This window comes from Urocitellus parryii, chromosome 4 (assembly GCF_045843805.1).
Source record: "Urocitellus parryii isolate mUroPar1 chromosome 4, mUroPar1.hap1, whole genome shotgun sequence".
NCBI lineage: Eukaryota > Metazoa > Chordata > Mammalia > Rodentia > Sciuridae > Urocitellus > Urocitellus parryii.
In genome coordinates this window covers 190,840,772-190,854,050 of record NC_135534.1, presented here as the reverse complement: position 1 = coordinate 190,854,050, position 13,279 = coordinate 190,840,772, and the positions used below count along the sequence as shown (strand labels likewise).

The 13,279-nt window shown below is 41.2% G+C and overlaps 1 protein-coding gene across 1 annotated transcript; it reads left to right on the top strand.

Annotated features, from left to right (window-relative positions):
* The first annotated feature begins 9,654 nt into the window (after positions 1-9,654).
* LOC144254343 (major urinary protein 20-like) lies at positions 9,655-12,605 on the top strand. The gene is made up of 6 exons (XM_077797358.1): positions 9,655-9,750; positions 10,042-10,178; positions 11,170-11,243; positions 11,904-12,014; positions 12,294-12,395; positions 12,568-12,605. Exons 1-6 carry the CDS (start codon positions 9,655-9,657, stop codon positions 12,603-12,605), a joined length of 558 nt encoding a protein of 185 aa, XP_077653484.1.
* Positions 12,606-13,279: the final 674 nt, after the last annotated feature.

Below are 13,279 nucleotides of genomic sequence, written 5' to 3'. Positions count from 1 at the left end.
ATAGACAACCTAAACAGACCAATAACAATAGAGGAAATAGAAGAAGCCATCAAAAGATTACCAACTAAGAAAAGCCCAGGACCGGATGGGTATACAGCAGAGTTTTACAAAACCTTTAAAGAGGAACTAACACCAATACTTTTCAAGCTATTTCAGGAAATAGAAAAAGAGGGAGAACTTCCAAATTCATTCTACGAGGCCAACATCACCCTGATTCCGAAACCAGACAAAGACACTTCAAAGAAAGAAAACTACAGACCAATATCTCTAATGAACCTTGACGCAAAAATCCTCAATAAAATTCTGGCGAATCGGATTCAAATACATATCAAAAAAATTATACACCATGATCAAGTAGGATTCATCCCTGGGATGCAAGGCTGGTTCAATATACGGAAATCAATAAATGTTATTCACCACATCAATAGACTTAAAAATAAGAACCATATGATCATCTCGATAGATGCAGAAAAAGCATTCGACAAAGTACAGCATCCCTTTATGTTCAAAACTCTAGAAAAATTAGGGATAACTGGATCATACCTCAACATTGTAAAAGCAATCTATGATAAGCCACAGGCCAGCATCATTCTGAATGGAGAAAAATTGAAGGCATTCCCTCTAAGATCTGGTACAAGACAGGGATGCCCTCTCTCACCACTTCTGTTCAACATAGTCCTCGAAACACTGGCCAGAGCAATTAGGCAGACGAAAGAAATTAAAGGCATAAAAATAGGAAAAGAAGAACTTAAATTATCACTATTCGCAGATGATATGATCCTATACCTAGCAGACCCAAAAGGGTCTACAAAGAAGCTATTAGAGCTAATAAATGAATTCAGCAAAGTGGCAGGATATAAGATCAACACGCATAAATCAAAGGCATTCCTGTATATCAGCGACAAACCCTCTGAAACGGAAATGAGGACAACTACTCCATTCACAATATCCCCCCCAAAAAATAAAATACTTGGGAATCAACCTAACAAAAGAGGTGAAAGATTTATACAATGAAAATTACAGAACCCTAAAGAAAGATATAGAAGAAGACCTTACAAGATGGAAAAATATACCCTGCTCATGGATAGGCAGAACTAACATCATCAAAATGGCGATATTACCAAAAGTTCTCTATAAGTTCAATGCAATGCCAATCAAAATCCCAGCTGCATATCTTGTAGAAATAGATAAAAGAATCATGAAATTCATATGGAATAATAAAAGACCCAGAATAGCAAAAACAATGCTAAGCAGGAAGTGTGAATCAGGCGGTATAGTGATACCAGACTTCAAACTATACTACAGAGCAATAGTAACAAAAACAGCATGGTACTGGTACCAAAACAGGCGGGTGGACCAATGGTACAGAATAGAGGACACAGTAACCAATCCACAAAACTACAACTATCTTATATTTGATAAAGGGGCTAAAAGCATGCAATGGAGGAAGGATAGCATCTTCAACAAATGGTGCTGGGAAAACTGGAAATCCATTTGCATCAAAATGAATCTGAATCCCTATCTCTCGCCATGCACAAAAGTTAACTCAAAATGGATCAAGGAGCTTGATATTAAATCAGAGACACGGCATCTGATAGAAGAAAAAGTTGGTTATGATCTACATGCTGTGGGATCGGGCTCCAAATTCCTCAATAGGACACCCATAGCGCAAGAGTGAACAACTAGAATCAACAAATGGGACTTACTCAAACTAAAAAGTTTTTTTCTCAGCAAAAGAAACAATAAGAGAGATAAACAGGGAGCCTACATCCTGGGAACAAACACACTTCAGATAGAGCCCTAATAACCAGAATATACCAAGAACTCAAAAAATTAGACAATAAGATAACAAATAACCCAATCAATAAATGGGCCAAGGACCTGAACAGACACTTCTCAGAGGAAGACATACAATCAATCAATAAATACATGAAAAAATGCTCACCATCGCTAGCAGTCAGAGAAATGCAAATCAAAACTACCCTAAGATACCATCTCACTCCAGTAAGATTGGCAGCCATTAGGAAGTCAAACAACAATAAGTGCTAGAGAGGATGCGGGGAAAAGGGCACTCTTGTTCATTGCTGGTGGGACTGCAAATTGGTGCAGCCAATTTGGAAAGCAGTATGGAGATTTCTTGGAAAGCTGGGAATGGAACCACCATTTGACCCAGCTATTCCCCTTTTCGGTCTATTCCCTAAAGACCTAATAAGAGCATGCTACAGGGACACTGCTACATCGATGTTCATAGCAGCTCAATTCACCATAGCAAGACTGTGGAATCAGCCTAGATGCCCTTCAATAGATGAATGGATAAAAAAATGTGGTATTTATACACAATGGAGTATTACTCTGCATTAAAAAATGACAAAATCATAGAATTTGGAGGGAAATGGATGGCATTAGAGCAGATTATGCTAAGTGAAGCTAGTCAATCTTTAAAAAACAAATACCAAATGACTTCTTTGATATAAGGGGAGTAAACAAGGACAGAGTAGGGACGAAGAGCTTGAGAAGAAGATTTACATTAAACAGGGATGAGAGGTGGGAGGGAAAGGGAGTGAGAAGGGAAATCGCATGGAAATGGAAGGCGATCCTCAGGGTTATAAAAAATGACATATAAGAGGAAAGGAGGGGTAAGTCAAGATAATACAAAAAGAAGAAATGATTTACAGTAGAAGGGGTAGAGAGAGAAAAGGGGAGGGGAGGGGAGGGGAGGGGGGATAGTAGAGAATAGGACAGACAGCAGAATACATCAGACACTAGAAAGGCAATATGTCAATCAATGGAAGGGTAACTGATGTGATTCAGCAATCTGTATACAGGGAAAAAGTGGGAGTTCATAACCCACTTGAATCAAACCGTGTAATATGATGTATTAAGAACTATGTAATGTTTTGAACGACCAATAAAAAAAACAGAAACAGTAATTACAGATGCATATTTTTTAAATTATAAAAATTTTTAAATTAAAAATGATTCTCTATAAACAACGTAATAACAATGTAGTGTGCAGTTTTAACAGGCCAATGTAAACTGTGGGACCAAATGAACACCAGGGTTGGGAGGGGAGAAGTCAAGAAGACGGTCGGGATGCTCTTGCTCCATATACACACACTCCAGCAGGGAAGGTCAGACCCTCCAACTCCCTGCTAACACAACAAAGCTGCAGTGGGTGGTTGTATGTTTGTCCCTTAAGCATCTCCATCAGAATTTCTTTAGATGTAATAAGCCCCGGGTCGGAGGGAAGTCTGCATGAGGGCGTATGTGCAAAGAGTATTTGATAAGAACCATAGAGCTGCTCCCATCCACACCTCCACCAATGGCACATGAGTGTTCCTCTAGTCCTGTTGAGAGCCACAGCCCAAGGGGCCCCAGCAAACTTCCAGCTGCCAGCAAACTTGAGCTGCCAGCTGATGATTGGCTCACAGCAGCCCCAGCAACTTCTAGCTGCCAACTGATTGGCTCCTCTGTGGTGATGCTCATTGGGCTGTTTCCCCGCCCTTTCAGACCATGGAGCTGCTCACTGGGGGACTTTATGGCTCCGCCCACATGACCCAGCCAATCGGCCTCAAGAGCAGGAGGAGTGGGGGAGGTTGAGAGGCTTGTGGGAAGCTGGTGGTGGCAGTTGGGCTCTGAAGGTTTTCCTGAGGAGCTGTTTTGTTTGGCGTGTGTGGTTCTAAAAATAAAGTTCGTTTCTATTGACAAGTGGCTCCTGAATTGTGCCCAGCCAGACTGCGGCATAGTCCCCTCTCTCTGCCAACCTGGTTTTAGCCAGCTCTCTCATTCCTGCTAGTGTAATGGGCATAAATGGATATCTCCAAGTGGATTGAATTTCTATTTCTCTGGATACTAGGGAGTTGGAGGGTTGGAGAGTCTCTTCCTCCACTTATTCACCTTTGGTGTTTCCTCTTCTGTAACCTTCCTCTTCATATTTCTATTGACCTTTCTGTCTTTATTTTTTTGAGAATATATAGGGGGCCCTGGAATATTATAACTTAGTCTTCTCCCAATTGTCACTGTGTATTAACTTTAATGTCTTGACACCATTACAAATTTTGATGTAATGAGATCCATCATGTTTAGTGGGAAAGAGGTTGCTTATATTTTGTGCTTTTAAATTTTTGTCTTGGAAGTTCTTTGCTAGAATGCAAAATATCCTCCTATATGTTCTCCTATTAACGTGATAGCTTCATTTTTCAAATTTATGCCTGTATTACTTGGCTTTGTTACTATAACAAATACCTGAGATAATTAACTTATGAAGAGATAGGTTTTGTTTTGACTGTCAGTTCTGAAGGCTTCAGTCCAGGATCAGTCCAACGCATCATGGCAGCGGTGTGTGGCAGAACACACCACTCCCCTCATCAGACAGGAAACAGAGAGAGAATACAAAACGATGAAGGGTCCCCAAATCCCCTGTGGAGGCAACACCTTTAATGACCTAAGGACCTCCCATGAGGTTCTACCTCCTGAAAGTTCTACTACTTCCCAGTAAAGCCATTTGGGGACCAAGCTTTTCTATGGGGAGGGGGTGTTACCAGGGATTGAACTCAGGGGCACTCGACCACAGAGCCACATCCCCAGCCCTATTTGGTATTTTATTTAGAGACAGGGTCTCACTGAGTTGCTTAGTGCCTTGCTTTTGCTGAGGCTGCCTTTGAACTCGCAATCCTCCTGCCTCAGCCTCCCAAGCTGCTGGGATTACAGGCGTGCTTCACCACACCCCACTGTGTTTCATTTTTTTGCCTGCTCTTCTGTTGACACGTGGAACCAGAAGTGCCCCAGCAAGGGCCATAGCTGATTCAATGGGATCTTCACTGTGTCCCTGGATGGAAGTGTTCCCTTCTAGACCTGCAGAGTTAATGCACTATAGGGAAGGGAAGTGTACATCCCTAGGAGGTTTGCTGAGAGTGATGGAAAGTGGAACCACATCTACTTCTATTCCTTAATTTCCAGACCCTGGGACATTGACTGAGGTTGCCTAGAAGGGTGGTAGCTTATCCTCATGGGGTGTTAACTCTAAAATGAGATCTTGGCTGCTCTTAGAAAGGCTGTTTGCTATTCTAATGGTCTGGTGGGTTCTGGGTGATGAAGAATGTGATAGACTTAGTGACCCCCATGGTCATATGCCAATTACCCTTCCTCTTTTGTCTGAGGTAGGATCTTTAGCTTTGATCCCTTGCTGATCTCCAGGAATCCAATTTCCGTGCTGGCTGAAGTCCCACAAACCCACATACAGAATATGAGTTGATCCCTGTCAGGGTGGCAGCTACTCCTTCTATTTTGTAAGAGATCTGATACAGTCACGTGGCCACCAAGTGGCTGTTCATTTCCTTAGAGCATGATCCTGTATCAGGGTTCCTTGCTAGTTGGTGCTGCTGATAGGTTGGATTTTCAGCAACAGCAATAGCTAGATCTGTTGGACCATATGTAGCCTCCATTCCAACTACCATGGCTTCTCTGTTGATGACCTCATTATGCCAACACTCAGGTTGCTAATGACGTCTGTTGGCTGAGTTAGGAAATTGCACTTGCTAGTGTTCTGACAGCACTTTGCCTCCAAACATAATATTCCATTTTAGGACTTCCCTGTTGCACAACGAGCAAGATGAACTTTCCTCCATGTGGGTGTAAGGCTAGGCCCTACAGCACATGTTGACATTTTCTAAATTGGTAAAATCATTATAAGTTGTACATTATTATTTGAAGTGATCTTAGTACATTAAATAAAGTTTTAAAGATATTCATACAACTATATCTTTATACATAAAAATTATTTTGAAAAAAAAGGGAAAAAAAGATTTTTTTCACATAAGTCCCTTGAGATGTCATTTCTGGGTCAATGCCATATCAAATTCTAAAGTTTCCCAAAAAATTCATTACATCACTGTCCTAAATAATACTACTGACTTGCTTTTACCCATCAATAATTAAACTTAAAATAAATTTACCAAGATTGGTGAATAAAAAGCTATTCAATCTTCTATTTCATTTTTTATTATTAACAATACATAAAATGCTTTTCCTATGCTCAGTGCCCATAGACATGTCTTATTCTAAAAGGGTGTCTCTTTATACCCTCCACATCCTTTGTAGAGGTTACATCTCCTAAGTTAAAACTCTGCCTCTCACCTCATTCCAAGTTAAGATAATCATTCAAGTACATTCAAGTCCATTTAAAGTTAGTTTCAAATATAAATTTCTACATGCAACTTATTATAATATTTTTCATTTCATAATTCCATTAACATCAAAATCAAATCATATAATTGATAAAAATTAAGTTTCATTTCCTATAATTCCTTTCCAACTCAATAATATTGGCCTTGTCATGCCCAGTGAATAACTCTTGCCAAGTTTCCCGTTAAACTAAAAATAATAAATCTCTTCTTATTATTAAAATAGTTTTACTATACTATACTATTATATGCACATTAAGGTTAATGATACTCTAACTTATGTCAATCTTTTCTTCAATTTTAATCAATAAAAAGAGGGAAAAACAGGACCATACATGCCCATGATAAATCTCACAAAAATATTTTAAACAATTTCTTTAAATTGTGATACTAAGATCTTACTGCTGGTGAACATGGTACAATATGTTAAATCCAACTGCAAAGGGGAGAATCTAAACCTGTCATCATGGAAACCACTGAAAAACTTGACATGGGAAGGTAAAATCCAACCCCAATGTTACAGCCATTCAGGCTTCATGAGCTGTCAGGTGAGGAAATCTATGGAAAGACTTCTCTGGACTCAATGCCCCAGGCCCCCTTTAATGCACCTTACAATGTGGACTGGAGAGTCCAACCCAATATTTATTAATGATACTCGTATGATGGATGATCTTACAGATACTCACATTACACCTCCATGTGACTGGATTTCAGCATTCTAGCTACAGTAGGAACCTAACTATATGTTGGTCTCATAATGTCATACTGGCTATTTAAAGGTACCTTTTATGGAAAAGTCACCTTGGGAAGGACCAAGACCAGCCAATCATACTGGTCCTAAGAATTTAAGACTCTGTGTACATATCTGGACAGGTGTCAAAACAGAATGTTTATTGAAATACAACTTTCCCTTACAAGCCAGTAATTGCCACAGAATATCCACCAATATTTTACTGTCCACATCTCATCTACAATAAAATTTGGCATCTTTCCTAAATGAATGAACTATGCAAAGGCTTTGCCAGTGCAACATGAAATCCTGAGAGGTGACAGATATATTTCAGATTGATTTTAAAAATTTATAAAAGACGGTCACATCAAGACGCCACTTCCTATAGAAAGTCCAAAGCCAGGAGGACTTGGTGTGAACGCACTACCACTGAAGGCTTCACTTCTACTTCTTAAAGGAAACTTGCAATCGACCACGTAGAATTTGGATTCTTAGCAAAAGATCTAAGAAGCTAAAAGTATGATTGAGTTATCTAAAACTATTTTCACAAAACAAAAATAAGATTAGATTTGCTATCATTCTGAATCTTTAAAAATCCATATGATTTAAATGACTCCTTATTGTTTAGATATTATTTACAGCCATATGATAAAGGCCAAATCAAGCCTGGCAACCTCATTGATGCTACTTTAAAAAGGCCAATACTTGTGGGAGACCAACCTTAGACGTCACTGGGTCACACTCCCCGGCTGGGTTCTGAGGTGCTCAGTCACAGAAATGTGGTCTGTTTCTCTCAAGCATGGGTGTGTCTTGCTACAGCCCCATGGGTGAAGCTATGCTCACCTGTTTCTTTGTAATATAACCCCTTGCCCTGTTTAGGATAGAATCTTCCATGGAAGTGCCTTGTGTGTGTCCCCTCCTCTTACTGTGCCCTTGGGTGTGGCCTACCCAGGTGTCAGTCAACCTGCTGACAGTGGACATCATGAAGATACTCAGTCCCCTGAAAACAGACCCCTTGCCTCATTTGAATAGCTTCCCTCAGTAAAAGGGGTCAGCACGTGCTCTCGCTCTCTCTCTTTCTGCAGACCCTTAAGGTCAGAGGAGCCATAACAGCGACACAAATAAAAAGGTATTTGTGTCTCTTGTGTGGTTATTTCATGCAGCCCAGTTAGCCCAGTTTAACTGGAGTGACCCCTGAGCCTTTTAGTCGCGAGAACAGAAACACAGCAAATACTCCCATTTGCATTTGTAACTGTCATTTCTTATTTAATGATAATTTGAGTTCTACCTATTTTGGTGTATTCTTTCAGGCTTATGTCTGTCTCCATATTGACTATATTTGTGGACATAAGCCATTTCTCATGATGCTATGTTCCCTGAAAATTTCACTGATAATATCCTAACCTTCAGCAAAGGCAATATCCAAAAAGATATTTGGTGCTTAATTGCAGCCTCAGATTTCCTACATTATACAGATAGTCCTATGCCTCACTTTGAAGGCAGGAATTGCAAAGAGGGTTCCTGCAATGGCTTTGGGCCTATATTCAATCTTCTTATGCTTTAATTACTGGAGATGTAGGAGTTAAGAAAAGGGGCAAGAATGAGCCAGAGCTTTTAAAACACCTAGATGGCAGCACAGGATCTATTCCACCATGTTTTCTCACTTGGAATGCTGTTCCTGCATGCTCCCCACAACTCCAACCCCACAACATACAAAACCTACCCCAAGCCCCACCTTTCCCAGGAAGTATGCTCTGACCCCACCAGCTCCGCCTATGCCAGACACTATGCTGAGGGGTTTATGGGCATCGTCCCATTAGACCCCACAGTAATCTGTCAGGAATGATTGTCCTTACTAAGAGGGTGAGGCTCAGAGAGGCTAAAGTCTTTCCTATGGCTTTGGTATGGCAGAGGTGGGAGTGACACCTGTCTGTATGGCTCCAGCACCTGTGTTTGTAAGTCCTTTCTGCAGGACGCCACTTCCCCACCATCACCCAGTTCGGTAGTCAGGACTTGGGTCCCTCTGGAAATGATCTCTCTAGTGCTTCTATTCTCATATAGGCCCATGGCATGGACTTACTCAGAATTAAATACTTGTCCATTTATTGTGGGGAGACAGAAGGTTGAAGTGATTGGGTTCAAAGAACAAAAAAAGGAATTTCAAAGTTCTCAATATAACATACCAAACATTAAGGACATTTTTTTATTTAACCCTGTTTTAATGCTTGCAATATCTTTGGGAGAGACAGTCTCATTGTTTCTGAAGTTTGTGAAAAATTGAGTAATTCACCTAATGCCATACCCCAGGTGAACAGCAGAGCAAACCCTCCAAACATTTCATTTCCCAATGAGGCTCATTCCCATCACTTACAATGAGCTTTCTGAGTCCAACAAACCAGACCCACAGTTAAATCTGGTTCCCAGTGGAAGCTCCGGTTCCCAGGTAGAGCATCCATGACTCTTCATGGGAATGTGTTTTGAGAAATGTAAGGTCACTCCATAAATTTAAAAGAGGGGGGACAGCCAAGTTTCAACAGAGCAGGAACAATCCTTGGCTTCACCCCAGGGAAGGAAAGACCATTTCAAGGACAGAAAGGAGGAAAGGCACCTGGACAGAAAAAAAAAAAAAAAAAAAAACCACCACCACGTTTAGATAAAAAGGTAGAAGAGCTGGGGTGGAGCTACAGTGGGGACGTGCTCACTCTTGGGGACTGTGAGGACACAGTTTTATTCCTTACCAAGATGAAGCTCCTGCTGCTGAGTCTGGGACTGACCCTGGTCTGTGCCCACACAGAGGGAACCCATGATGCTGTGACCAGCAACTTTGATCCGTCCAAGGTAAAACTGTGGAGCATTACAACTTTTGACTTGAAGGGTGGCATGTTAAAGGAGTGGGTTCAGACCTGAACTAAGAGCAACTGTGCCATATTAAAATGCAACAGTGCTGGAGACTTCCGTTTTCACTGAATAAACAGTGGAAATGTCCTAGGTGTCCTGGCAAATGATCTGAGTTCTAATTCCCTCTTCTCATCTGAGCCCTGCCCCATAGGCCAAGAGTTCAAGGAGGAGAGTGTCTGTGGCATTCCCTCTCCTCTTTTCTCACTTGACCATTTCTCTTATTTATTGCAGTATTCAGGGGAGTGGTATTCCATTCTCCTGGCCTCTGATCATAAGGAAAAGATAGAAGAAAACGGTAGCATGAGGGTTTTTGTGGAATATATCCATGCGTTGAAGAACTCTTCCTTAGGCTTTAAATGCCATATAATGTAAGTATGGCTTTTTTAGTTGGGAAACGGAAAATGAAAGAGTAGGTATGGTCTTAAACCTAAACACACACACACACACACACACACACACACGCACACACACACACACACACACACCAACTCATGCACACAGACATGTGCACATACATACTGAGCCTGCATGCAAACCACGGTCCCTCAGTTGAACTGACCCAGGACTTGATAGACCTGGGAGTTTTCAAGATTCATGGATAAAGAGTTGGTTACAAGAGTAAGTTGATTAGAAGTGGGGGATGCAGAGGGCAGAGGGGTATCAGAATCAAGGTTAGCATGACAATATGGAATAGTTCAAGAGCATGGGATTTAGAATCAACAGACTGAATTTGGTTTTTACCAGCTGTTGACCAAGAAAACCCATCCCTGTCCAGGTGTGGTGGTGCACAACTTTAATCCCTGTGGCTCAGAGGCTGAGGCAGAAGGGTCATGTGTTCAAAGCCAGCTTTAGCAACTTAGTGAGACCCTGCCTCTAAATAAAATATTAAAAAATGGCTAAGGATGTATCTCAGTGGTTAAGCACCCCTTGGTTAATCCCTAGTACCAAAAAAAAAATTCATCCCTTCCCACCTTCATTTTTGCATGGACAAAAGCTGTTGATAAAGATTCTCCCTCTTGATTTCTTCTAAGGACTGAGGCAGGTGATGTTCATAAAGAACTCAGCTGAGAGACACCATTAGTGCATAATTAGCTAATGATCTTATCGAGTGGTTGTGGTATATTAGTAGTAAGTATGGGAAGTCATAGTAGTAATGGTGACAAGCAGTTCAAGCACTTTTTAAGTCATTTCCCAAGTATCAAAGTAAATGAAACAATTATGAAGAAAATCTGTTTGTTAATTGTACAAAAAATATTCAAAAGTTAGGTGGAATCAGAAACCCAGGTTATAGGTAGACTAGAGGACGAGGAAGCCAGCCTCAACAATATGTCCTGGGCAGCAACTCGTTCTCTTTTACAGTATAAATGGACTATGTGCTACAATTGAGTTTGTTTGTGACAAAACAGAAGAGGATGGTGTATATTCTGTTGAATGTAAGTAGACCACAAATGTTCTTTCGAAATTATATTTCCAACTGCAAGAAATTACTGAACTCCAATAATATCAGGATACTTATCAAGGACTCCTTAATTCTCATTAAAGTAATAAAATAGGGGCCATCTAATAGCCAATGTCCTGTATATAGGAAAAACTTAGGTGCCAAAGCCAAGTCCTATAATACCATCAAAGAAAGAATGCAGTCTGGTCAGACGTACCTCCTTCTGCAACAAAGGTAATTGGCAGGAGGGGAAAAGGTAAACTGGGTAGGATAGCTTCTCATTTTCTGCCATGTGTGTGATGATGCCTGGTGGCCATTGCCACACATATAGCCCAGGATGTAGCACCAGATATGGAATTCCAGAGGGCTTATTGGGAAGACAGACAGCATTATTGACAGAGATGGTGAGGGAGGTGGACAGGTCTCAGAAAGGACGATAGAGGGTGAGTTGCTGCTGAGACTCAATGTTCTACACTCATGGTCTATTTACCAGTCTCCGTTTTAGAAGTCCTTCATGAGGCCCAGGCATTGGACATCTTCACTGTGTCTTCTAGAAGATGCATTGTGTTTGTTTCATGGGCAAGAATAGGTAAAAAGTTTTCATTGCTTCCCACAAACCAAAGAAGTTCTGAGCTGTATTCTGTTTTCTTCACAGATGATGGACATAATACATTTAAAGTACTTGAAACGGACTATTGTAACTATATTATTTTGTACCTGATAAATAAAAATCATGGAAATACAGTCCAACTGATGCAGCTCTATGGTAGAGTATTTTCATGCTGACACTCATCTTGGGTGGGAGAAGAGGGAAGGAAGGACCCTAGACACAAAATGATCTCCCCAAGGTTATCCCAGACCCTCTCTCATTGTGAAATGAAATCTCTCATTCTGCCAGAAAGATGTCTTATTGATGTCAGATTCAGAACAGGTCCTGAGCATACAATTGTCACCATCCATTTTCCTTTTCTCCTAGAGCCCTGTCCTCTCATTCTCCTTTATTGTCAAGACATATGTCACAGCAGTAATGTCACTGTTCCCACAGGTCGAGCACCAGATGGGAGCTCAGAACTCAAGCAGAAATTTGTGAATGTTTGTGAAAAATATGGAATTCTTAAGGAAAACATATTGGACCTGACCACTGTTGGTAAGTTCAGCTAGCTGGCTTTCTCCTCCTGAACTTCATGTCCTCAGAAAAGGAAAATCCAAGGGAAGACAATCAGCCTCCTTTGTGCCAACATGGAGAAGCATCCAATTTCTCTTAGGGAAATACAATGGGGCTCCTGTCTATCTGAATGTCTTCTGTTCTGCCTCTGCAGACCGCTGTATCCAGGCTCGAGGTGGAGCACGGTCCTGAGTCTCCAGGTAGGTGACCTCTGTCCCTGATACAGAGGGGGTGGACCAGGGAACGGTGCCTTCCAAAACCATTAGGGACTTGTGCCCAAAGATTGCATGAAGAAAAACAACATCGAGGGCTTTCTGTACTCTCTATAGGCCCACTGGCATTACACATCTGGTGCTCTGCCCTGGGCAATGTGCTGTGGCAATGTCACACAGATGGCAGGCAAAGAGAAGCTCTCCTACCCAATTTACTTTTCCCCCTTCCAACTATCTTTGTTGCAGAGGGAGGTACACATGACCAAATTGAACACAGTTTAGAGTTGCATGACCTTGGGTCATTACCCCGTCTTACTATGAACTTTTGCACAAATGGCCTAAGCAACCAAAAGAGGAAGCAGTGATGTGCTCCTTACAGAGTGCTGCGTGCAGGGGATGCAGGTGGAAAAGGCTCAGTTACTGATAATGAGCTTAAGGTTATCAGGACATGAAGGTTGTAATGGAAAAAAATATAGGGTGTGAGTATGAAACCCATATAGATATGAATCTATGTTTGTGGTGTATCTTCCAAGCCCAGGAAGCCATCTCACCTTCCAGTTAGGATAAGAATATCTTCTCTGACTCTGCACATCCTTGACTTCTCACTTCAGAATGGAACTGACTCATCTTTCCATTGTCCTCCAACCTGAAGAA